This window comes from Thamnophis sirtalis, unplaced genomic scaffold, assembly GCF_051295495.1.
Source record: "Thamnophis sirtalis isolate CommonGarterSnake01/CBP01778 unplaced genomic scaffold, rThaSir2_p1.2 scaffold_6, whole genome shotgun sequence".
Lineage (NCBI taxonomy): Eukaryota > Metazoa > Chordata > Lepidosauria > Squamata > Natricidae > Thamnophis > Thamnophis sirtalis.
In genome coordinates this window covers 7746121-7772401 of record NW_028261386.1, presented here as the reverse complement: position 1 = coordinate 7772401, position 26281 = coordinate 7746121, and the positions used below count along the sequence as shown (strand labels likewise).

At 43.9% G+C, this 26281-nt stretch overlaps 1 protein-coding gene across 4 annotated transcripts in view; it reads right to left on the bottom strand.

Moving 5' to 3' along the window:
• SGSM2 (small G protein signaling modulator 2) overlaps positions 1-26281 on the bottom strand; it is a 156267-nt gene that overhangs the window by 15500 nt on the left and 114486 nt on the right. For 2 of the 4 annotated variants that reach the window (XM_087717181.1, XM_087717178.1), the window contains 10 exons: positions 25758-25882; positions 22744-22811; positions 21157-21320; positions 18965-19100; positions 14027-14161; positions 10687-10837; positions 8471-8535; positions 3300-3445; positions 1374-1502; positions 140-316 (listed from right to left, as the gene is read on the bottom strand). In XM_087717181.1, the coding sequence (XP_087573307.1) occupies positions 140-316; positions 1374-1502; positions 3300-3445; positions 8471-8535; positions 10687-10837; positions 14027-14161; positions 18965-19100; positions 21157-21320; positions 22744-22811; positions 25758-25882 (1296 nt within the window). Of the gene's footprint in view, positions 1-139; positions 317-1373; positions 1503-3299; positions 3446-8470; positions 8536-10686; positions 10838-14026; positions 14162-18928; positions 19101-21156; positions 21321-22743; positions 22812-25757; positions 25883-26281 lie in introns of all 4 variants that reach the window. The other 2 variants (XM_087717179.1, XM_087717180.1) reach the window with 2 other exon arrangements.

Genomic DNA, 26281 nt, shown 5'->3' with positions numbered 1-26281 from the left:
GCCCTTTTGTGACTTGTAAACTTCAACTCCCAGAATTCCTGAGCCAACCATGGCTTAAGACAATCCTGCTGGATCAGGAATTCTGGGAGTTGAAGTCCACAAGTCATCAAAGGCCATTGTCCACCTCCCTTTCTCTTACTTCATTGCTGATGGTGGAATCCCTGTGGACCAGCCGCTGCACGTGACTATCTATGCTGCTCCCGGAGGAAAACTTGGTGGCCAACTGAGACTCTTTCTCCCGGAGCTTCACCACCACTTCGCAGGCTTTCCACTCACTCATCACTTTCTGGTATCGGCGTACAATGTCCCCGTCCACCTTAAGAAGGAAGAGAAGAATTTATTTCAGGCTAGCAGTTCCAAAGAATGATACTGTCAAGCGACAGGGAGATCAAGAGATGCAGGCAGTTCAAATGGGTATAAAGATTTATGGTAAGCTTAAACTCCCTACAAGAATCTGAACTACTAACAGGCAAAACAATTTTGTGGCAGATAAGGAATTCACGATAACTGGACTTAGATCTCTTGTGGGTGCAAAGGGACTCGTGACTGATGACGTGTTTGACTTCTCCATTGGCCTCAGCCTGGCCATCTCCTATAGATATTGAAAGGATCCCTGAAGGATTAGAGCATACACAGAGTGTAACCTATTCAGCTTTTGTTAAATTGCTGTTGAGAGAAGCTCCATTGTAACCTAACGTGCCAACTTCATAGATAAAACTTCTAGGCAAGTTGCCAAGCTTAGCCTAGGTAAAGTAACTACTTATGAAAAGTAAAAAGTCGATTGTGCCAAGTAACCTTGCTTGTAACTTGAAATGTGTGTTCAGCATTCCCTAACAAAGCTCTGTCTTATATGCCAGAAAATGTATTTCTTTCCTCTTCTAAGGTCTATTGTTTTCTGTGCGCTGAGAAAAATCATGATGTTTGCATAACATGAAATAATGTTTCTAACACTATGACGATCTGTGCAAGTTGTGTAAGAATATAAGAAGTTTGACAAAAAGTTTTTTTCACGGACGGTGAGACTCACGCCTGTTTTTTTTTCTCTCTCTCTATGCCTGCTCTGTTAAGGTGGGAGAAACAAATGCCATCAAGTCTTTTTACTTTCTGCAGAAAATAAAAACTGATTATCAGTAGCCTCATGTTCAGAGTTTCATTGGAATTATCAGATTCTGAACTGAATTCAAAAATCTTACAATATAATCGGTGACAAACTTGCTCGACCCTTAGCAGAAACTCTGAAGGCCACATTCATGCTGGGCCTGAAGCTAGAATCTCTCTGTATATCATATTACTGAGCCCCCCCCCCCCCCCCCGATAAATTGAATAATCATCTTCTAGAACCCCTCTTGGAAATACTAAAGACAAACAAGTACCAGCTCCATTTCTTTCTTGCTCATGCCAAACTTGTAGTGTCCCAGCAAGAACGGCCACACCTCCTTCCGAATTTCATGTTGCACCCCACCGTAGTAGACTCGTCGGAGCAGCTCCAATTCCTTGTAATTCTAATAATGAAAGGAAGTGAGATTGAGATTGAAACAGAGAAATTATGGGAAAATTAGCTAACACCTACCAACTCAGAAGTGGAAAATCTTCCCTTTGTAATAGCTACAGATAACTGATTCATTGCGGTAACGACAGCTATTTGCTTAGATGGAGTCAGTTGTAAAATTAGGATTTGATCAAAATCAAAAATGTACAAGTTTGATCTAGTGGTTAAGGCACCCAGCTAGAAACCAGGAGACTGGGAGTTCTAGCCCTGCCTTAGGCCTGAAAGCTACCTAGGTGACTTGGGCCAATCATCAGGAGACTGTGAGCTCTAGTCCCATCTTATGGACTTTGGGCCAGGCATATATATCTATCTATCTAATTTTATTTTAATACAAACAACCCATCTTCCATTAAACAGTGTGTTTACTCTTAATACTGATGTGCATAACATATCTAATACTGTAACAATCCTCTTCTTAATACAATACCATACAATACAATAGCAGAGTTGGAAGGGACCTTGGAAGTCTTCTAGTCCAACCTCCTGCCTAGGCAGGAAACCTTATACCATTCCAGACAAATGGCTATCCAACACCTTCTTAAAGACTTCCAGTGTTGGGGCATTCACAACTTCTGGAGGCAAATTGTTCCACTGATTAATTGTTCTGTCAGGAAATTTCTCCTCAGTTCTAGGTTGCTTTTCTCCTTGATTAGTTTCCACCCATTGCTTCTTGTCCTTCCCTCAGGTGCCTTGGAGAATAGTTTGACTCCCTCTTCTTTGTGGCAACCCCTGAGATATTGGAAGACTGCTATCATGTCTCCCCTAGTCCTTCTTTTTATTAAACTAGACATACCCAGTTCCTGTAACCGTTCTTCATACGTTTTGGCCTCCAGTCCCCTAATCATCCTTGTTGCTCTTCTCTGCACTCTTTCTAGAGTCTCTACATCTTTTCTACATCGTGGCAACCAAAACTGAATGCCGTATTCCAAGTGTGGCCTTATCAAGGCATTATCAAGGCATTAACTTATTTAATTCTATTGATATATTTTCTATATTTCATTAAGCTACTTTTATTTCTAACTTTCATATTAATTCTCTAGCCATTGGTAGAATAGTTGCCATATAATATGATATTCAGTTGGTTCCTTCTCTTTAATTGCAAGTGTTAACCTATTCCTTTCTGCACATGCTAATATTTTCCTAATCACATTCTTATCCATAGGAATCTATTCACTTTTCCAATTTCATGCAAATACAATTCTAGCTACAGTTACTACATGGATAATCAGATATACATTTTATTTACTATACGTTTCTGGTAAAATCTGCAGAAAAAAAATTTCTGGTTTCAGATCAATATGTTGTTGTATCATCTTCTCCAACCACGTATGTATTTTTGTCCAGTAATATTTGGCTTCTACACATGTCCATCACATATGGTAATAAGACTCCAGTGTCTGGTGCATTTCCAACATTTAGCTGACTTGTCTTTAAACATCTTTGCCAATCTTGCCGGCGGAAAATGCCATCTATAAAACATCTTGTACAAGTTTTCTTTATATGCAGTTGACATTGTTAATTTATAATTTCTATCCCCTAGCTTCTTGTTCAATTTCTGAACGTCTTGTCACCCGGTGAGGTAACATCATCCACTGAACTTCAACTAGCCATTTGGAAACTGAACAACAAGCTCGGAGAACAAACCACCACCAACATGAATTATTTTTTTCAGCACCCTCATGACTTCGAAGCATTTTTAAACAAATAGTCACAATGAAGGGCTGTTGATATATAATTGACATAGTCTTGCCTTCTTATCCTTCTGGTACTTGCTCCAGACCTCTTTGCTCAGTCCCTCTGCAGCACTTGTGGGTTTATCTGATGGGATGATGGAATGGTTCACCAACGCAGACAAGTGAGTCCGGACAGTGGACAAGTGTCGGCAGTATGCAAGCCCTGTGGGGGGGGGGGGGAGACAACACCCAGATTTAACAGGTCTGGCATTTATTGTTCAAACCAGCAGAGTATTTTTGTGACTTATTGACCAACAGGAGGCAGTGTATGTGCAGTCCTCAACTTATAACCACTTTCAGGACCGGAAACACCTTTGCTAAGTGAGGCAATTGTTAAAAGGAGTTGTGCCCAATTCTGCAACCTTTTTGTTGGGGCAATTAAGCAAATCACATGTTTGTTAACGAATTACGTTTGTTAAGTTAATCCAAATGATTGTGTGTCTTGGAAGTCAACTGGGAAAGTTGCAAATGGCGATCGCGCAATCACATACGATGGGACACTGCAACCATCATAAATACATGCCAGTGGCCAAACATCGAAATTTTGACCATGTCATCATTGGGATGTGTTACAATCATAGCAATAGACATATACCACTTCATAGTGTTTGACAGCCCTCTCTAAGTGGGTTTACAGGGTCAGCTGTCAAACCTGAAGCTGGCCTGGCCGAAGCCATCTTGGAGTTTCAATGCTGCCACACTGGAGTGAGGAATAAGGAGTGGGGGCGGTTTAGAGACAGCTGGGGTTATGTAGTCAAAACAAAATACTTTCTCTTGGGAACCAAGGACACTCCTGGCTGGAGGAAGGAGTGATGTCACCAGACCAGCAGATGCTGCCTTGATGGGGCCACGTGACTGATTGTTTGGGGTTGAGGGTAAAATGTTACTTTGAATTAGGTGAAAATCAAGGGGCTCCTCAGAGTTGGTTTCCACCCGATATGTGCCAATTTGGTATTTCCAATAAAGCTATTCTTTGAGGAATCTAGTTGCCTCCGGAGTTTTTGCTTGCAATGGATCTATTACTTGGAACCCTGACATCAGCATCTTGCTCCTAACAATCTGGATCCTCATTTTACCGACCTCAGAAGGATGGAAGGCTGAGTCAACTGTGAGCTGGTCAGGATCGAACTTCTGGCAGTGGGCAAAGTCAGTCTGCAATACTGCATTCTAACCACTGCGCCACCACGGCTCCTTTAGTAGCGGATCGGTTGTAAGTCACTTTTTTTCAGCACCATTCTAACTTCAAACAGCCATTAAATGAATGGTCATAAATTGAGGGCTGCTTGTTTTCCTATTACTGAAATTGTCCCAATTGAAATTCATCCGATGCCCTTAGCCACTGCCATCATATTTAGATCTTACACAATCCAACTTGCTTTCCCAGGAATAAAAGCACTTTGTTGACAATTTAACGGCACACTCTATGAGGCTTAAAATAGCAGAACTCTGGTGGAAGGGACGTCATCAGGGTTGGAATTACAGCACAGAATTTCAATTATTCTCCAGCTGCCAATTTTAGTTATCATATAAATATGGACGTTGGTTAAAAACGTAGGAAGCTGATATAAATGTACAGTGTCAAAATGTGCGAGGTAATTTTACAAAGTGAGGTATCATTGGTATATGACATCAATTAAATTGTCAAAAATAGATAAATAGCAAACCAGTGTTGGAAGCATGATAAGGAAAATTTTATCCTGCCTGGTGGATTTCTGAAAAAACAAAGAAATTTTGGGTGCAAATCAGTGGTGGGTTCTGGATTCCATTCCAACTGGTACGGTTGGAACGGCCCCGGCGTCACCCACATGCACGTGCACTGGCCGTGCGCACACACATACGGTGCACGCATCCGTTGTAACTGGAAATGACGCTTCTGCAAGTCTCTGTGACGCTCCAGCTGCTCAGCGGAGCGTCGTGCAGGCGCTGTACGTGCCATGCGCATGCAGGGAACCGCCAACAGCTTTAAAACACGGTATGGAGCGCGGGCGGGCCCTCCGGAGCACCATACCGGAACAGTATCCGGTGCTCTAGGCTGGCTCCGGTAAGCCAATACCAGGGCGTACCGCCTGCAACCCACCACTGGTGCAAACTTGCACAATGATGCAAAGGATACTGCAGATTACTATTACAAAGAAACTGGAATTTTTATTGGATTTTATGAATGATGAACTGGAAAAGATATATGGGAAACTAATATTGTAGATGGTAACTGCGGCAAAATACCGCATGCACAAAGGTAAAGGAATTCGGAAATAACCACAGTAGAAAATTGGATTATAAAACTAATGGAGAATAAAGGCAAAGTTGATCAGTTGAGTCAAGGAAGAAATATAAAGAGTATTTGTTTAAAGACAGGAAGTATTCTATGGACTTTTTGTTGAAAAAAGAGAAGACTGAATTTATGATTCATGGCTTTGGGGATAAAAAATAAAATAAAAGAGGAAGGGGGGAAAGAATAAGATGACAATTAATACTGTGTTTCTCCGAAAATAAGACAGCGTCTTATTTTCTTTTGACCCCCAAAATAAGCACTTGGCCTTATTTTCGGGGAGGTCTTATTATTTTTGGAGTGCAGAGGTGGCGAGTGTGGTCACCTCATGGCTGCTGCTGTGATGTAATATTTTCGGGGAGGTCTTATTTTCGGGGGAGGTCTTATTTTAGCACATGCACTCAAAAGCCCGATTGGGCTTATTATCCAGGAAGGTCTTATTTTTGGGGAAACAGGGTAAAAAGGGCAGAAATCATGTTTTCTTTCTATTCTGTTCTTATTTTCTATTTTGTTCTTAAACTTTTCAGTTTGTACACTTTTATTTTACTGAAAATATTCCAACGTTTTTTTGTTTTTTTAATGTTTTGATTGTTCCCAATATGAAGATTATTTCCTATGGCTATAGACCAGGAAGAAATACTAAGCAAATTCAAAACAATTCATTCAAACATCATAACATTGATCAAGTTCCAATCCATCATCTTCTCAAATACAGACCTCCCTCTTGACCGTAAAACACACACAAATGGCTGTTAAGTACATGGCCTACAGTTCGGTTTTTACCCATTCAGATGCAATTGAAGGCCAATAAATACATGGTCCTTTAGGTGCAAATTTCCATGCTCTTGGGCTTGTTCAGGGTTGTACCTTTTTCAACCTGGCCACCCGTCAATAAGGCTGGCTGAGGCTGATGGAAGTTGTAGTGTTATTTGAAGGACTATGTTTTCCCAGTTACATTTACCTGACCTACCAGAGTGAGGAGACACAATATGTTACAGATCCACTCTCTGAAGCACGGGTCTCCAACCTTGGCAACTTTAAGACTTGTGAACTTCAACTCACAGAGTTCCTCAGCCAACTGGCTGAGGAACTCTGGGAGTTGAAGTCCACAAGTCTTAAAGTTGCCAAGATTGAAGACCTCTGCTCTAAAGAAGATCCGTCTAATAGGATAAAGAAGAAGGACCTTCTTCATGGTGGCTCCCTCCCTGTGGAATATCATCCTTGTGGAGATAAGGTTGGTCTCCACTTTGACACGCTTTCAGAAGGCCTGAAGACATGGTCCTGCCAATGGACCTGAGGGGGGGGACCCAAGTGGTTGGTTTGATTCTTGCCACCATGGGGTTGAGTTTTGTATTTCGTGGTTTTACTTCTTGAGCCACCACTGGAGTCACCTGGATGGGGAGGCCCTTCGGATAGTCACTCACGCCCTCGTCACCTCAAGACTGGATTACTGTAACGCGCTCTACATGGGGCTGCCCTTGAAGAGTGTTCGAAGACTTCAGTTAGTCCAGAACGCAGCCGCGCAAGCGATTGTGGATGCACCTAGGTACACCCACATTACACCTATCCTCCGCGAGCTGCACTGGCTGCCCATTGGTCTCCGGACATGCTTCAAGGAGCTAGTCGTTACTTTTAAAGCCCTACATGGCATCAGACCTGGCTACCTGAGAGACCGCCTCCTGCCAATTACCTCCCAAAGACCAATTAGATTGCACAGACTAGGCCTTCTCCGGATTCCATCTGCCAGCCAATGTTGGCTGGCGACTCCCCAGGGCAGGGCCTTCTCTGTTGCAGCTCTGGCCCTCTGGAATGAGCTCCCCGCTGAGATCCGGACCCTTACTATCCCTCTGGCCTTCCGTAAAGCTATTAAGACCTGGCTGTTCCAGCAGACTTGGGGCTGTTGAAGTATCCAGCCCCACTTTAAGTTATGAATGTTGCTGTACTTTTAAATTGTTGTATTGTCTTATATGTTCCCCCTCCCTTTTTTATTGTAAGCCGCCCGGAGTCTTCCGAGAGTGGGCGGCATACAAAACTAATAAATACAAATAAATACAAATAATACAGTGAGTGAATTGGGCAGCCATATACATTTTCTTCATCAATAAAAATAGCGTACCCAAATACATTGGTGTCCATGTGAGAGAGGGGAGGGATCAAAATTAGCAAGATGGTGGACAGAGCACTGAGATACAAACCCTTGCCTGTTTTCCATGTGTGCGAGATGTCAACACACCGAATAAAAAGGAGGTTGATCTTGGGTTGCTGTCAGCTACAAGCAACCAGGTCCACATATGTAGGGCTCAAGCCAATTACTTTATTAGGTAAAGGTTCCCCTCGCACATACGTACTAGTCATTCCCGACTCTAGGGGGCGGTGCTCATTTTTGTTTCAAAGTTGAAGAGCCAGTGCTGTCTGAAGACATCTTCGTGGTCATGTGGCCAGCATGACCAAATGCCGAAGGCACACTGAACACTGTTACCTTCCTACCAAAGGTGGTCTCTATTTTTCTACTTGCATTTTTACGCTCTTTCGAACTGCTAGATTGGCAGAAGCTGGGACAACTAACGGGAGCTCACTGTTACGAGACGCTAGGGATTCGAACCGCTGAACTTTATTATATCTAGCTTATTATACAGGAATCTTCCCAAGAATGCCGGCCTTAGCCTGGGAATAGATAGATAAGGTTTTATAGAGCTTAAGGGGTATCAGTTCTGGATCACTTGCAGCTATGTAAAGATTCAGGGCTAATTCTGCACTTGAAGCCTCCTCCAACACTTGAGGCATTTCTCAACCTGTGCTCTGTCCACCAACTTCCTCATTTTGAGCCCTTCTATAGAGGTTTTTGCCTGGATGGGCCCAGGTGTGGTAAGCAGTTAGTTTGATGCCCAGCTGGGATCCAACCTCACATGCAGAACTTACATCCATAGAAGGCTCTGGAAACAATCTGCCTCTTCATACTTTCACACAACAGTTTTAGAGGGGTTCTGTTAGGGGGAAAAAGAAGCAACGTTCAGAATACATGCATCAAACACATTTATTCTGCCAACAACTGTCTTTGCTCTTCATTTCTCACCCCCCCCAAAGGTCCTTAAAATGTTGCAATAAGGATTATTCTGTAGTGTCTTCATAATGATTCCAGAAGCAGAGATGGGCTAATCCCCTCACAGTGTAATTACAACAAGAATTTCATAGTTCATTTGAATCTAGGGTCTCCTACTGTTAACCTGACATTTTAGCCACTAATTCTCATTGTCCTCTCCCGTGGCCAGGTGCCCATTATACACCCAACCAAGGTAAAGACCCAGAATTAGAATTAGAGGGAGCAATTAGGCCATGGAGTCTAACCCTGTTTAATGCACAAATCCACATTAAAGCTTCTCCTGCAAGGGGGTGTTTAGCTTCCACTTGAAAACATCTAATGAAAGGCATCCCCCCCGACTCCCATTATTTTAGTATGCACTATCAATACTTCCACTCTGTTAGAATATTCATGACTGGGAGAGACATGGTAACAAGGTCAGCCAATGAATAGACATAGCAACTAAGTCAACCAATGGGAGCTTAAACAGATCTGAGTCTGTGCTGAGAATCGAAACTGAAACTACTCTGTCTGATCTGAACTCTGAAATGAAACTAACTGTTCTCTCCTGCTTGTGTTCTGCTTGTAACTTCTACCACGTTGAAATAATCTACTATTGGCATTGTACATTTATTCATTTGTTATTATGTATATAAAGAAGTTAATGAATCCAGCTGAATCAGTTATCTGTGTGTGCTTTCTGGGTTTGATTTTTCTGCAAGAAACTCTTGACACACTCTTAGGACACATGATATTGCTGACATTCAGTTGATAGTCAGCAATTATTTTAAAGCCTTTGAATTAAAATAAAGCAAGAGTAGCTTTCATTGTGGTTTTAAGATAAGGAAAATCTCCTTTGAGTTGAGCACAATTTTTAGCAAGCATGCTAAGCAACAATACAAAACTAGGTTGTCATTTCCAGAATGTCAATCAACTTCCTAGCCTGCTATTGCCCTGGTACTATTGCATGCAACAATTAACCAGACCTGACTCTTATTAGTTTCTCAGCTTAGGCCAGTGTTTCTCAACCTCAGCCCCTTCAAGATCTGTGGACTTCAACTCCCAGAATTCCACAGCCAGCATGCTAAGATGTGTAGACTTCAACTTCCAGTATTCCCCAGCCAGCATGCCAGCTGAAGATTTCTGGGAGTTGAAGTCCACACATCTTAAAGAGGTTAAGATTAAGATACACTGGCTTAGACAATGTCACTTGCAAAAGGACAGATTTAAAGAAGTCGCTCAAACCCACTCCCCAAATTTGCAAACTCAATTTTAAAATATGACAATAAAGAGAGCCAGTTTGGTGCAGTGATTAAGGTGCTGGCCTAGAAAACAGGAGACAGTGAGTTCTAGTCCCACTTTAGGATGAAAACCAGCTGGGTGGATTTGGACCACTCATTCTCTCTCAGCGCAAGCCACTTCACAGGGTGGTTGTTGTGGAGAAAATAGGAGGAGGAAACATTATTATATATGTTCACCACCTTGAGTTACTTATAAAAATAATAAAGAGGGGATAAAAATAATCAAATAAATAAATAATAAACAAAGTCCTAACAATCTTCTTGATCCCAGTGACAGTAGCTACTGTCAGGATTCCGAGGGATGCCCTAATTAAACCATGAGTCTCGAGCCAAGCTTCAAGAGAAATCCAGTTATTTATTAGAAGCAACATATCGGCACGTACCCAAGTGAAGCCAGCTCTGACCCCACGTAATTTATGGCCCAATTATGACCCTGTTTCCCCTGCTCCCTCCAGGGTGTGTCATAAATCATATTCTCCAACGGAGCACTTTTGTGGGTTGTTGAGATCATGCCCCTCCGGCTGTTGCAGGTAACCTGGTATACAGCCTTGAGAAAAGTATGAGTGCAGTGGGCTTCTGGTTGTGGCTGCCGTGCTGCTCCGTCACTTCCCCCACCCTTCTTGCCTATGGCAACTCAAGAGCAGGCCAGGGTTGTTTGCAAGTTGACAGCTACTTTTCGTCTGTCAGGAATGGCTCAGAATTCTTCAAGTTTCATTCAAGGGGCTTGAAAAGAGATTCTAAAGAGTTTACTTCACCTGTCATGGATGCAAGTGCAGGAGCTGGGCTGGTTGTAAGGAGAGCCACCGGTGGAGCAGGAAAGACATAAGGAAACTTGATTGTAGTGGTCAAACTGCCATGAAAAGAAGCCGGCACCATATCCTTGCATGTCAGTGATGTCATTAATATCTAGGCAAAAGAGGAAGGGAGGGAGGGAGGGACAAAGATTAAATCTTGCACCACGTTTCTTGGTTTTTTTTTCTCTTGGACTGGAGCATATCATGCTTTGCTGAGCTACATGTGGACAAGAAAGAAAAGGACATACTGTGCAAAAGTTTCGACCATATTCCCCATATTTTCCATATACAATGATATTTATTTATTAAATTTCTACACAACCCGTCTCACTCCCCTAAGAGACTCTGGGTAATTTACAACTAGAAATTTTATTTCCAGTTTAATATCATCTTTTGGGGTGAGGGGCAAGCAAAATAGATTTGTTGCAAAATATTACTTCGTTTAAAAAAAAACAACCACCTGATTTCTTAATCCCAAAGGTGCTTTTCAAAAAGGGAACTGGATTTTCTTGATTGTTTTCTTAAAGACATTTCGCTCCTCATCCGAGAAGCTTCTTCGGTTCTGGAGAATTTCAGTTCTGGAGAACTTGAAGAAGCTTCTTGGATGAGAAGCAAAACATCTTCAAGGAAAAACAAAGTCCAGTTGCCTCTTGAAACAAAAAACAAAAAAACACTTTTGGGACAACCATGACCTGGATAACTGAGAATCTCCACAGACTGGATTTCTTAATATATATATATATATATTTTTAACAAAACAAAACTATACAAAACCCAGATTGTGCTTTTTTTTACATAAATGCCTGGCCTTCAGCTCATCCACAATGTCTGTTAACGCAAACGATTCAGCCAGAAAAGGCCAGCTAATTAAAACCATGCAAGCTTTGTTCTTTACAGCAGCACATTCATAACCGTAGCAGAACAGAAAATAATAAAAAAAGGGGCAGAGGGGGGAAACGGCACCATGCGAAGCATGCATTCTTGCGCTAATACCGGAGCTTAATTTTAGGGGCAACGGTGAAAGGTTAGGGAAAGAGGGATAGGTAACAGAGTCAGCTGTTGTCGGGTTGCTCGTAGCAAAAGAAAGGAGCAGGGAGCGGGGAACGTTTGTTAGCGTGGTTAAAAACTTTGAGCAAGAAATAAGATCAAGCTGTAAAAGCAAATCAGGGCCATGGAAGAGAACAGAAGCAAAAAGCAAACAAACAACCGAGTGCTCTTCACCTTTAATTCTTCAGGAACGAGCTGAACAAGCCAGTATTTATGGCAACATCTCCTACAGTCAATCAGAAAGAGATGGGAGAGTTTCGTTCCCCCCCCCCTCCCACTTTTCTCTTCCATTGGTAAGAAAAGATCTTGGAATTGTTATTGTTATTGAGAAAAGAATAAACACTGTCCTTTTAAGGTGAACCCCACAGACGCTAAGAATTCAGATGAAAGGTACCTGAATTTGTGAAGAATTAGAGTGAACAGCATCTTCAGAATGAGCTTAAAGGTTTTGGTTTGCGGCGATGGATCTCTGCCAAATTTTTAGACACATGCAAAAGGTTAAAGAAATTGCAAGGGACTCAAAGCAAAATGAAGAGCAAACCAGGTACAACAGTACTGTCATTAAGCACATCAGGGAGCGCACCCATCCCAAATCTCAATGCTCAACGTTTTAGAGGGGCTTCCAGTGTAGATAAGGGGGTATGTGACCTCTTAGTTACTTCCAAGGAATTGTAACCACCAAAGGAGAAAAAACAACAGTCTGCCTAGTTCAGAACGTCATTTCCAGGTGACCCTCAATCAAGGGGCATTGGAAAGCACCGTGGTCATCCTGCTCTCCAGAAACAGGGACCAAGGTGTCTTCTTCCTCTGTTGCTGAAGTCCATGCAAAGCCTCAAGGCTGTGAATCATGGATATTCTCCTCCTCCATAAATGTGTCTGATCTCCTTTCCAACTGGTTCGGGGGTGTCATGTTCATCCGGTCTTATGGCAGAGAATTCCCTAGATTAAATTACCTGTCCCGAATCTCTCTGCATAATAAATGATAGTTCCAATGGACAACCTTGGGTTGGAGATTTGTGATGCAGAGAATTTCTTCACATCAAATCCTATGATCCTATGCCCCCATCACACACTCTGTTATGTAACCAGGGGAATTAAATTCATAATAACCTCCCCTGTTCATAATTCCGTTGTTCTCCTTTCTGCAACTTTCCTAGCTCAACAGGATGTTTTTGGGAGGTGTAGTTAACTACAAACCTCTTGGATGTTCTAACTACATACGTAGAAGGAAATTGTTTTATCAGCAAAGAAAGCCAAGGTTTGAGGGTTCTTTTCTTTTGGATGAACTGGGCTGTCAGGTAGTCCTATGGCCAAGATTCTGTTTTGCCCCGCCAGCAGCCAGTGAACTGGGTGGCAGACTCAGACACTGAGGAGGTTGGGGAGGAACACGGGCCAGTCCTGGAGCCTGGGAAAGGCTCTGGGGAGGGCTCTGCGTCGGAGGCAGAGAGGGGGCCTGGGCCGCCTAACAGTTATCAGCTGCCTTTGCAGTCGGATATCAGTGGGGTAGAAGAACAGCTGGAACCTGTTCCTGAGGTGCGCATGCGCAGAGCTGCCAGGAAAAGGGAACAGTTAAGGAACAAGGGCCCCTCCCATAGGGAATAAAGAGGAGTGAAAGGGGAGTCAAAGTTAGCAGGAGACAATTAGTTCATTTAATTAGTGTGAAGATTTGTTTGTGACTCTCAGAGACTCCTTGCCAAGTATTTTCTCGTACAGTGTTGCGTTTGGAAGATATCGGCCTGGCCGCTCTGGGCATGTGCACATCGGGAACAGGCTCCAGCTATTCTTCTAGCCCACTGATCTCCGACTCCAAAGACAGCTGATAACTGTCGGACAGAAATGGCCCCATTTCTGCCTCCGATGCAATGCACTCATCAGAGCCTTCCCCAGACTCCAGGACTGGCCCATGTTCCTCCCCAACCTCCTCGCTGTCTGAGTCTGCTACCAGCTCCACTGGTGGGCCACAACAATGACTTCCCCACTTCATAATCCCGTTGTTCTCCTTTCTGCAACTTTCCTAGTTCAACAGTATCCTTTCTGGAGGTGTAGTTAACTACAAACCTCTTGGGTGTTCTAACTACCCAAGGGAATTATTTTATCGGCAAAGTTGCTTTCCCTGACTCATAAGGCTGCCCCAGCAGTGCGTTGACATTGCAGTAATGCCAATACTGTTGTACATCGAGTGGGCAGGTGTTGCTCCAGAGCCAGTGGGAGAAATGAAGTGAGTTGGGAGGGCAGGGAGGAGAAGGATAAAAACCTTTCATCCTTTTAGAATCTGTGAGGTTCCGATTGCAGATCATGGATAGCATTGCGTGCAGCTTGTCTTCCTCCTCCTCGTCATCGTCGACGGAGGCAGAGCGGCTGGCAGCTAAGTGGTGGTAGTTAATAGTTACTGCTCAAAAAAATAGTGAAAGAGGAGCATAAGAAAACAAAACGGGCGCCAGGATTGACAATCAAGTCTTAAAAGGACATGTGGTCCTCCCCTCCTTTAGGGGTCATTATATAATTCCATCTTCATGGATTTGCGGAACTTTTAATCTCCAACCAATGTCTTCTCTACCCAACCCTGAGTTTGCATCTCTCTCATCCAAACACTGGTGCACCACAGGTGATGTTTTTGTAAGGTGTTAGATAGTAGATTACTCACTCAAACTTGCATGTAATCACCAGATTCTGCTCATAAAATCCTTACCTTTTCCTCCATGGAAGGCCATTTTAGGGGCACATATAACAACAGACACAACCTAGACTAAACTTAACAAAGCCAAATTTCCATGTTCAGATGATACATTACCCCTATGAATCATCATACAGTTTATTAACCGTGTCTTGGCTTAAAATGAGGGCTAGGTTCATTCAACAGTCTAAAATTAATGGTTGGATTCTACATCGTGATGATCCACAATTGACCCACATCCGTTTTAACCTAGTTTAGCATGTTACCCAACGCAGTGAATGTTTTTCATCCATTTCCCACTTTCCTTCTGGAGCAAAAGACAGAATGAAAGGCTGTGCTTATTTCTCTTTGTCAGTGTAGTATTCATGAACTGGAATAGGGCTTAGTAACAAGGTCAGCCAATGGGAGCTAAAACAGTTTGGAGCTTGGGCGTGGCTTAACTCTGCAGCTCTGAGTCTGTGCTGAGCTCTAAACTAGTCTGCTGCTCTGAACTAAAACTGAAACTGTTCTCTCCTCTGCTTGAGTTTTGCTTGTATTTACTACCATGTTAGAAAACCTGCCTTTGGTATTGTATATTTGCTTCATGTGTTTTTATGTATAAAGAGAAGTTAGTGAATCCTGCTGAATCGGTTACTTGTATGTGCTTTCTGGATGTGATTGCCGCAATGAACTCTGACACTCTTTATCTTTACAACTTATGATCTGTCACTTAGCGACTGTGCAAAGTTACAGTTGACCCCCCCAAAAGGAACTTGTGTTAAGGACAGCCAATAAGTTTTATAAAACAAAGAAACTTACTATCTAGTTTCCTAGTTACCATATAAAGACTATGCCCATTATCACATTTTGGGCTCTTAGCAAAGGTGTATATTTATGAGCCCATATTTATGGGCCTCCAGTCATAGGTTTATGATTTACAGCATTTTTGCCAGAAAACAGTGTTTTATATCCAGTTTCTGGCAAAAACAGAGCCATACTGCACATTGGGTTCACAAAAGTGGTCGTAAAATCCGTGACCCGACAAATGCGTGAACGTCAAAAGCACGCCGACAAAAGCACGCCGACATTGCGGTGCTAAAACCGCAATGTCAAAAGCGCGCCGACAACAGCGCGCCGACAAAAGCACACCGACAGAAGCGCGATTTAAGTTAAGGTAAGGTTTAGGGTTAGGTTTAGGTTTAGGGTTAGGTTTAGGTTTAGGTTTAGGGTTAGGGTTTGGTTTAGGGTTAGGGTTACAGCGCGCTTCTGTCGGCGCGCTGTTGTCGGCGCGCTTCAGCACTCATTCGTCGGTGCGGTTTTGTCGGTGCGGTTTTGTCACCGCGGTTTAGTCAGGCGCGCTTTTGTCATTCGCGCATTTGTGGTGGAACCGTAAAATCAGGTCTGGTTATGTAGTGATCCACTTTACGACCGTCACGATTTATGACTATAATTGCATGGCTCAATTACATTCATAAGGACTACCTGTGTAACAATCAGTGGTTGGATTCAGCCAGTTTGCACCAGTTCGAGAGAACCAGTTGTTAAATTACACCACCACCGCACTATCAAAGTGGATCCTGGGTGCGGCGCTGTGCTGAATGGAGAAACAGGCAATGGAGCGGCCTTGTGGCGGCCACTCTGTTGCCCTTTTCTCTATTGCAGCGAATGCCCAGGAACCACTTTGATAGCGATGGTGGTGGCGTTAATATAACAACCAGTTCACCGAGTGTCAGGTTGGCCATTGCTGGAGGCTCATCCCACGTGTGACAGAGCTGAAGGATGAAGATGGGCCACATCTCCCATGCCAGCCAAGCTGACCTTGGCCGAACTGGTTGTTAAATTATTTGAATCTCACCACTGGTAACAATTCAATGAAGTAGTTTAGGCTGAAAAAGCTATAGAATTCCAACCACTGAGAAGGGATCAACTTGAATGGATCTGAAACAGATTCTTCTTCTAGTTCTGATCCATCTGGAGTTGGTCAACTGGCATTCACAGAAGCCATAAAAGGCATAAAAATCTCCTTCAAACTCCTGAGCATTATACCACCAGCTAGTCCCTCTGGAATGCAAGGTAAAGTAGAACTCACTTAGCTGATTCGGATGTGATAGTAACAAAACCAGTAATTCGGTATAACAAGAATAAATTACACAAGTCCCAATGTTATGCGTTTCTTCTTGGAGCAAAGATGTGAGAAGAAAACTAGAGGCTTAGCTGCCCTTTCATTCATTTTTGCTGGGTCATTCAAACACAGACAAATTTGACATTAATCCTAATCTTGGTTAACCAAAGCAACATCCACAAGATAGCTTATAAAGCTGTTTTATCCCAGCACTTAATTACGGGTTAGCAATAGGAGTAGGAACACATTGGTCCTAACAAAAGGGGCCAGAGTCAGTTCTCGCAAGATTGTAGGTTTCCCATTCGGGTTTAGCAACCTCAACCTCAACACTGCAACAATCTTATACAATTTCCCACAAAAGAATTGGGTTACGACCACCTATAGGAAATTTACTTCTGCCCCTATTCTGGGGACATTGAAATCCTGACTGTTAGCTGCCTGAGATTGCAGAATAGAAGGGAAGTTCTGGCTCTCACCGTAGGCTTGAGGCAGGGGTGTTAGCAACGGGTTCTCCGCCCGGTTGCTGGGTGGATGTGGCTATGGTGGGTGTGGCCTAGTTGGTCTCTTGCACCACGGTGGGTGCAAGAGAATTCTTATTCTTTTCTTATTGCAACTGTGAATGGTTTTTCTGGGACATCTGGAGAAGTCTTTCCCATCCTCTCATTCTTTTAACCAATAGTGGGATTAAGAAATGTTAGCAACCATTTCTCTGTCCGGTTGCTGGATGGGCGTGGCTTACTCAGCCATGGTGGGTGGGGCGTTCACCCTCCCCAGACTCTGGAGGATTTCCTTGAGCCTCCAGGAGGGCGAAAACAGCCTTCCCCAGGCTCCGGAGGCCAGAAACGGGCCCATTTCCGGCATTCCGCGAGGCCTGTTCTTTGCCCTCCCCGAGCCTCCATACTGGCCCTATACTTATCTGGCATCCCAAACGGGCTGCATGGGAGTCCTGGGAGGTACGGGGTGGGAAGCGTGGGGCAAGGTGGGCGGGGCCAGCCAGGGGTGGGATTTGCGGAGTCTCCGAATTGGGCAGATTCTTAGCTAGAGGTTCTCCTGAACCCATGCAAACCTGCAGTAGCCCATCCCTGACCTGAGGCTATTGAGAGATTGAATTTCCCCATTTCCCACCGTGTACGTCTTACTAAGAGGATTATATTATACAGGTAGTCCTCAACTTACAACAGTTTGTTTATTGACCGTTCAAAGCTTGAACGGCACTGAAAAAAGTGACTTATGAGAGTTTTTCACACGTACAACCATTGCAGCATTCCCATGCTTATGTGATTTATATTTGGATGCTTGACAACTGACTCACATTTATGACGGTTTCAGTGTTCAGGATCATGTGTTCATCTTTTACAACTTCCTGATGAGCAAAGTCAATGGGATAACCAGATTCATTTAACAACCGTATTACTAAATTAAAACTGCAGTGATTTGGTCATAAAATGGGACAAAACTCATTAACAAATTTCTCACTGAGCAAGGTAAATTATGGGCTCCTTGTGGACATAAGTCAAGGACTACCTCTGCCTGTAATGCTTCAGCAATTGTAAGTTGTAATTAATTCCATTTATTCATCAGATTTGTACACTGCCCAATTGCCAACAGCTTTAATAAAGATTTTGTAAGTTAATAGAAACTCTCTGTTTGCTGCGTGTTCCTTTGGAGCTTTTAATTATCACCCCAAATTGCTGGAAGTCAGGTGGCAAAAATATAATAAATTATTACAAATGATTATTACTCTAAGATTCTGAAGATACTGTTAATTTTAAAGTGAATTAAACAGATAGTCCTCAACTTACAACCATTTGTTTAGTGACGATTCAAGGCTAAAATGAGACAGAAAAAGCGACTTATAACTATTTTTTAACTCTTATCATTATTGCAGCATTCCACGGGGTCTGTGATTTAAAATTTAGATACAAGTATCTTCGACTTGCAATGATTCATTTAGTGACCATCAAAGTTACAACAGCACTGAAAAAAGTGACTTATGACCGTTTTTCAGACTTACAACCCATTGCAACATCCCCCTTGGTCACGCAGTCAAAATTTGGATGCTTGGCAACTGGTTCATATTTAGGACCATTCCTGTGTCCTGGGATCATGGATCACAATTTGTAACCTTTTGTCAAGCAAAATCAATGGGAAAATGACCTTCCCTTAATAACCATGTTATTAACTTAACCACTGCAGTGATTCACTTCACAATTGCGGCAAGAAAGATCGTAACATGGAGCAAAGCTCACTTAACAACCGTCTCACTTCATAACTGTCTCTTGTGATTATAAGTCGAGGACTACCTGGAATTCCTTTGACGAATACGTTTGAATAAAATGCCAGGATTTCAAGCCTCAATTTCTGCACACGGCCTTTCTCACCCAGTTCTGTGAAACCAGAAGAGTAGAAATCCTTACTGTTCTCGTGTCTGTGGCCTGGGTAAATAATCCTGAAGACATAATCAGTAGCCGTCTCCATGACCGATGGCATTTCTTCCATGTCCATCGACCGGTTGTGGCTGTTCCGTTTCCGGAGCTTTGGAAAAACTTTGCCCTGCAAGACAAGGGGGGGTGAGTTGAGGCTGAAGCTGCCATACCTAAAGATGAAACAGGCAGGTAAGCAGAGAGGACCAAAAGCAGGGGTGGGCTTCAGCCGGTCCAGACTGGTTCGGGCGAACTGGATGTTAATTTTACATCTAGTTCGCCAAACCGGTAGTTCCAAGGACTGGCTTGACCTGCCCACCCCACCGCTCCCCTCCCAGGAGTCTCCACACAGCCATTTTTTGATGCCAGGTAAGTGCAGAGCCCATGCAGAGAAATTTCTGGATTCCCGGAACTTCCAGGATGCCCATTTTTCGCTCTCCCAGAAACGGGCCTCCCAGAAGTTCTGGAAATCCAGAAATGGGTCCATTTCCAGCCTCCAGAGGGCCTCTGGAGCCTGGGGGAGGCTGTTTTCACCCTCCCGGAAGCTCGAGAAAAGCCTCCGGAGCCTGGGGAGGGCGAAAATGTCCCCCCACCACTGTGGTACAGGAAGCCAAGTTAGCCATGCCGACCATGGCCACACCCACCCAGCAACCGGGCAGAGGACTGGTTGCTAAAAATTTTCAATCCCACCCCTAATCCAAAAGGCAAGAATGTTATCCAAAAGATGTCTTGGGGAGATCGTTAAGAAGGAGCCAAGTTGTTAAGGAAACAAAAGGAAAAAAAATGCTACCTGAACCAAATAAGACCTTGGGCCTGAGCACATGGGAAACCCCTCTCCAAGTCCCATCAGGTGGTACCAGACTTGAAAAACAACAAGGCAAGAGCAACTGCTAGTTTTGAGACTTCACAAAGCAAGGACTTTGGGGTATCCCTGGTGTCCTGAAGCCACCCACCCTTCGAGTCATCTTTGGATCCAGACATGGTGGCTTCCATCTCTCTAGGTAGTGCCTGTCAGCCTAGTTGAGAAATGTGAATGAGCCCTCTCTAAGCAGTTTACAGAGTCAGCCTATTGCCCCCCCCCCAACAATCTGGGTTCTCATTTTACCGACCTTGGAAGGATGGGAGGTTAAGTCCACCTTGAGCCGGTGAGACCCGAACAGCTGGCAGCTGTTGATCAGCAGAAGTAGCCTGCAATACTGCATTCTAACCACTGTGCCACCACAGCTCTTGAAAATGAGATACATTAAGAGTCTCTTGGAGAGGTGGAGTCAAGAGAGGAATCAGCCTGGAGTCATTATGTTCCCACAAGCAATCTAAGTTCAACCCCTCTTGAATTCTGTTATTATCTAGTGCTAATTTAGTGCTAGTGTTAATTAGATTTCTTTGCATCAGTATGAATAATAAATCACAACTGGAACTTAATATGTGTTTCTGATGCTTCACACCTGATTGTGGCTGTTGACCAGAGCTTTGTGTATTTAGGTTTAGGTTTATTGGACTTATATGTCGCCCTTCTCCTTAAAGGAGAATGAGTGAGTGACTGTAAGCTAAACCACCAAGCTTGTGTAATAGTGGGGCATTTGTAAAGAGGTCAAACTGGAGAAGGACAGGCTGTGATAGAGAACATTTACTGTACTTGAAGTTCCTCTCTTGGGATGTTAAGATTTGAGAGGGAAGCACCAACCTAGAAGATTAGCAGTCGATTCAGAGCAGATAAAAGTAAGGGGATTAGAAGACAGGAGAAGTCAACAAGTGATGGATTCCAAATTAGGGAGAAGCCAGGAATCCACCAATCAACAGTTCACTCAACAGCTTCTGCGGGGATGATATCACCTCCATGTGCCATTTCCAGATGTCAAGCATTGGAATTTCTGATGTCATCACCGGAACCAATTAGGAAGGGAATCATTAAGTTGCTCTAGAACAGGGGTGTCTAACCTTGACAACTTTAAGACCTCTGGACTTCAAGTCCCAGAATTCTGCAGCCAGCCATGAAGTCCACAAGCCCACAGTCTTAAAGATGTCAAGGCTGGACATCCCTACTATAGAACTTGATACCCTTCAATCCTTCTCATACAGAAATAGTCGTTGTTTAACAAGGACTACCTGTAAATTAGAGGTATAGCATGTTGGAGAAGGCTGAAGCAAAGCAATCATTCTATGGAGTTGGGAGTCTCTAGCCTTACCTTTCCCTGTTGGGACCACAACGGAGGCTCCAGCTGTCCACGGGGCAGGAGGCCATTCTCAAGGCAGGAAAGGAAGGCCAGGAGATGTCCGCCAGGTGGAAAATGGAGTGGGGGCCTCTGAATACCATCCTGGCTCACCAGCACCAAAGTCCCACCTTGGTCAGCTGCAGAGGGAAATGTTCCTTGCTATTATTGGTTTCCACAGCAACAAAGACAGTATAGAATTGCAATAATAAAACACAACCCCTTGTTGAAGTTAAGTAGGACCAAAAGTGCATGCCAAACAAATTACTTAGGAATGCCGAGCACATCAATTTCATAGAGTCATAGAATCATAGGCCTGGTAGAGAACTTGGAGGTCATCTAGTCCAACTCCCTGCTAAATGCAGGAGTCTCATACCGTTCAGGTAAGCCTTCTGAAGCCTCCGGAGGGCGAAAAATGGCCCAACACGCAAACTGGATGTCCGTTCTTGAACTTCCGGTTTGTGCGTTGGGTGGTTTTTTGCCCTCCGGAGGCTTCAGGGAAGTCTCCAGAGGGTGAAAAACAGCCGAAAAGCAAGGCCAAAATCAGCGGACCAGTACTCGCATGCGTGCTGGAGCTGACAGGGCAACGCCTCACGTGACCTCAGAAATGGCTCCGCATGCCACCAGAAGTTGTGAATGCTCCAACAATGGAAGTTTTTAAGAAGAGCTTGGATAGCCATTTATCTGAAATGGTATAGGGTTTCCTGCCTAAGGAGTGGGGTTAAACTAGAAGACCTCTACGGTCCGTTCCAACTCGGGTATTTTATTCTATCGTAAGTAAGCAGACAATTTCTTTTGTATGGAAGTAGGGGAGGGAGGGAGAGAGTGCTGCAGTGACAAACCTGCAGCCTATGAAAAATATATCCGATCCTCCCCACCTTTAGATGCTCATTTGGGGTGGCATTTTGTTTCATCAATTACTAGCTTCTCTTATTTAACATATTAATCATCCTATGTTCTGGAGATCATCAACAAAGTTCTCCAGCCACTTCAAATTCCTTCTCTGACAGCGCTCCACTAAAGAGGATGCGTACAAAGCTAAATCACCAACCACGTGAAATCGGTGCAATTTATTAATAAATTAACGTGATTACCGATTTCAAGACAGATTTCATCAGTTACGACAACTCTGAGAAGAGATGCTCTCTTAAATCACTGCTAGGTTCTGTTGTAGGTATTCAAACCCATCATTTATTTACACTGATTTACTTATGTAGCAGTAGCAATAGCAGTTAGACTTATATACCGCTTCATAGGGCTTTCAGCCCTCTCTAAGCGGTTTACAGAGTCAGCATATTGCCCCCAACAACAATCCGGGTCCTCATTTTACCCACCTCGGAAGGATGGAAGGCTGAGTCAACCTTGAGCCAGTGAGATTAGAACTGCTGAACTGCAGAACTGCAGTCAGCTGAAGTAGCCTGCAGTGCTGCATTTAACCACTGCACCACCTCGGCTCTTCTGTACACTGAGAGCATCCACACCAAAGACAAATTCCTTGTGTGTCCAACCACACTTGGCCAATAAACAATTCTGTTCTCTTCTCTTCTAAATATGAAGACTTACGTTGTTGATGGCAGTGGATGCAGACAATTTGGCTGAACGGCACAATCAAGGCATAGTCCCAGTAGATGCTGAAAACAAGATAAGGATGACACTGAAGTGTGACAACAGTTGAAAGGAGAAGGGGTTTAAACATAGGCAAGGCAACCATCTATCAAGAAAGCTGTAGTTTGGATTCGTGCATAGAAAACTGGACTTTAAGGCACTAAACAACACCATTGGATCATGGAATCATATTCAATGACAACAACGATGAAGATGGCCCTTAATCCATCTAGTCATTGAAGTGCAGCATTGTTTACATGAAAAAAAGTCAGGTACTAGACTTACAGCCAGTCACGATGTATCCAAGAAGTCTTACAATACAATGAGTTTTAACATATGGCAGTTATTATTTGATAAAATTCTTGCAATCTGTATGACCTGTATCTTGTCTTCATCACTTTCTCCCCTTTCAGCTCCCCTGGCATCATTCTATTTTAAACCCTACGACAGTCTAGTCCTGTATTTGTCCATCTTAGCAACTTTAAGATGGCTGGACTTCAACTCCCAGAATTCCCCAGCTGGGGAATTGAAGTCCAAACTTCTTAAAGATACCAAGGCTGAGAAACATTTGCAGCTGGCGAACCAAGCCGCACCTTGCAAAAGTGTGTGGCTTTGAATAAAATTTGTGAATGAGGAACAGATTCCTGGTTATTTGCTGCCACAGATTAACACAGCTTTCTTCCTACACTGTTGCTCTTCAGCAATTTAGAATTTGTGCCATATCCGTCATCGGACGTTGGCAATCATGTTGGTGATCCTATTTTATCAATAGCCGCCCCCTTGGTGCTACAAGCTGATCCTCAGTGCCCCCACCCAGTGGTGGAATTCTATTTTTTTTACTACCGTTTCTGTGGGTGTGGCTTGGTGGGCGTGGCTGGTCATGTGACTGGGCAGTTTGCATGACAGAAGGAAGATAATAACAGTAAAATTCAAAACTGTAACAATTAATTGCACATTTATTCAAAATCCAATTTAAAAACCTTTTTAGTTAATGTTAATTCAACAAAATTGTTGAACATGATCCAGTGATAGCAGGTTTTCAAAGTCTGAACCTTAGTAACTAGTAACTTAGTAAACTCAGTAAAATTTAGTAACTACTTCACTGTTCTTAGTAGATGTAATTCCTGTGTAGATATTGAAAGAAGTAATCTCAGTAAGGTATTATCACAAAGCACAAAACTGCAACAGATATCATTAAGATATCACAAACTTACAAAAAAAGATTTTCTTGTAATAAAATCTTCCTTCCTTCCCTCCCTCCTTTCTTCCTTCCTTCCTTCCTTCTTATATCTCTCTTTCCCTCTTTCTTCCTTTCTTTCCTCTTTTTCTTCCTTCTGACCATTCTTTCTTTCTTGTGTGTCTCTCTTTTCTTCCTTTCTCTTCCTTCCTTCCTTCCTTCCTTCCTTTGTTCCTTCTTTCTTTCTTGTCTCTGTCTCCCACACTTACTTTCTCTTTCCTTCTTTCTCTTTCTTTCTCTCTCTTTCTTTCTCTCTCTTTTCTCTCTCTCTCTCCCTCTTCCTTCCTTTTATTCTCTCTTACTCTTTCGCTTTCTCTCTCTCACACACACACACACACACATACCTTCCAGTTGGCGAAAATTTCTGTTTTGCCAGCTGAGAAGCTGGCAAAGAAGCCTCATTTTCCCTGCCACCTGCAGCTCTTGGAGGAAGGATGAAGGGAAGCGAGCCCCGGGCCTCATCACTGCCTCCTTCCTCGAGAGCTTCCCCGAGAGCTGGGGACAGCCAGCCTCTCCCATCACTGGACCCTTCACTCGCCTTTCACCCAGAGGATCTGCCAGTGGGGTGCCTGCCATTTCATCTCCCGAGAGAAGCTCGGGATAGACATGCAAACGGCCGCAACTCAAGGCTCCTGAGGAGGATGCTGGACACCAGGGGTGGCAGTGGTGCCCACTGCTGCTCTTCTGCTGCTCTCGGTAATGCAGGCTTCTTGGAGGAGAGCATTAAGTTGCAAGCGCACCGATTCCAGCAGCTGCGTTTTCCCTTGAAATTTGCTGTCCCAGCAACCCGAAGGGGACAATCTCCCAGCGGCATCTCAGGGGCTCCCACCCTTAGCTGCGAGGGAGTGAGGATGGCTGGGTGCAGTTTGGCACCTCCCGGCTCCCCTCAGATCATCGAGGGGCCTCGCGCGCCTGCTTGCTCACATGGCCTGCGTGCTTCCAGCAGAAATGGGAAGCGCGGAGATCTTAATGTAGTAGGGTGGGAGAAGCTGGAGCGGGAGGTTAAATAAACAAATCTGGCTTCGCTTCCTTGCGCGGCAAGAGAGAAAGGTGCCTGAGATGCTCCTGGGAGAATGCCCCCTTCAGATTGCGGGAACAGCAGGTTTCAAGGCAAAACCCAGCTTCCTTGCGCAGCAAGAGAGAAAGTTGCCTGAGACGCCGCTCGGAGAATGTCCCCTTCGGGTTGTCCCCTTACCGTCCCTCTGCTGCCCCCCTTGTCTCTTAGCACCCCCCAAGTCATACCACCCATGACCCGACAAAAGCACGCATGACAATAGCGCACCAACAAAACCACGGCGAGAAAAATGCGACGTCATAAACGCGCCCACAACAACGCGCCGACAAAAGCGTGCCCACAAAAGCGTGATTTAAGTTAAGGTAAGGGTTAGGGTTAGGGTTATTACATTGTTTTTTGATGGCACGCTTTCGTCGGCGTGCTTCTGCGGGCATTCATCGGCATGATTTCGACCTCGCGGTTTTCTCGCTGCGGTTTCGTTGGCGCGCTTTTGTCGAGCGCGCATTTGTCAGTGAACCATACCACCGCCCCCAGGGGCGGTACCACCCACTTTGGGAACCACTGTTCTGGAGGAATGTTGTCCATGAGGTCGCAATGAGTCGGACACGACTTCACAACTAACAACAATGAAGGAGCACATCTATGTGTCTTTTTCCTTGCTACCTTTAATCTTTCACTTTAATCTTTCACCGCAAGCAAACCCCTGTTGCATTCCCTTACCTTTTCTCCAGTTCTGTATCTCCCAGGTTCCCGTTCATGAGCTGATTTGGTGTCCATTTCAGAGTTAAAGAATCAGAAGACTGATGAAGTGACAGATATCCTGGAATGGCCTCCATGTCATCTTTCTGTTACAAAAGTTACCCCATTAGTGATTTAAAAAAAACAAGACAGAAATATTGGACATTTGCTGAAGGTCAGGTAGTCCTTATGACCACAGTTGAGCCCAAAATTTCAGTGGCTGAGCAAGACAGAGGTTACATGAATTTTGCCCCATATTATGACCTGTCTTGCCACAGTTGATAAGTGAATCATTGCAGTTGTTCAGTTAATAACACAGTTGTTGTGAATCTTAACACGCTCAAATTGATGACAGTTGCGATGTCCTAGGACAGTGTTTCTCAACCTTGGCGACTTTACGTCCTGTGGACTTCAACTCCCAGAATTCCCCAGCCAGCTGCTGGCTGGGGGATTCTTGGAGTTGAAGTCCACAGGACTTAAAGTCCCCAAGGTTGAGAAACACTGTT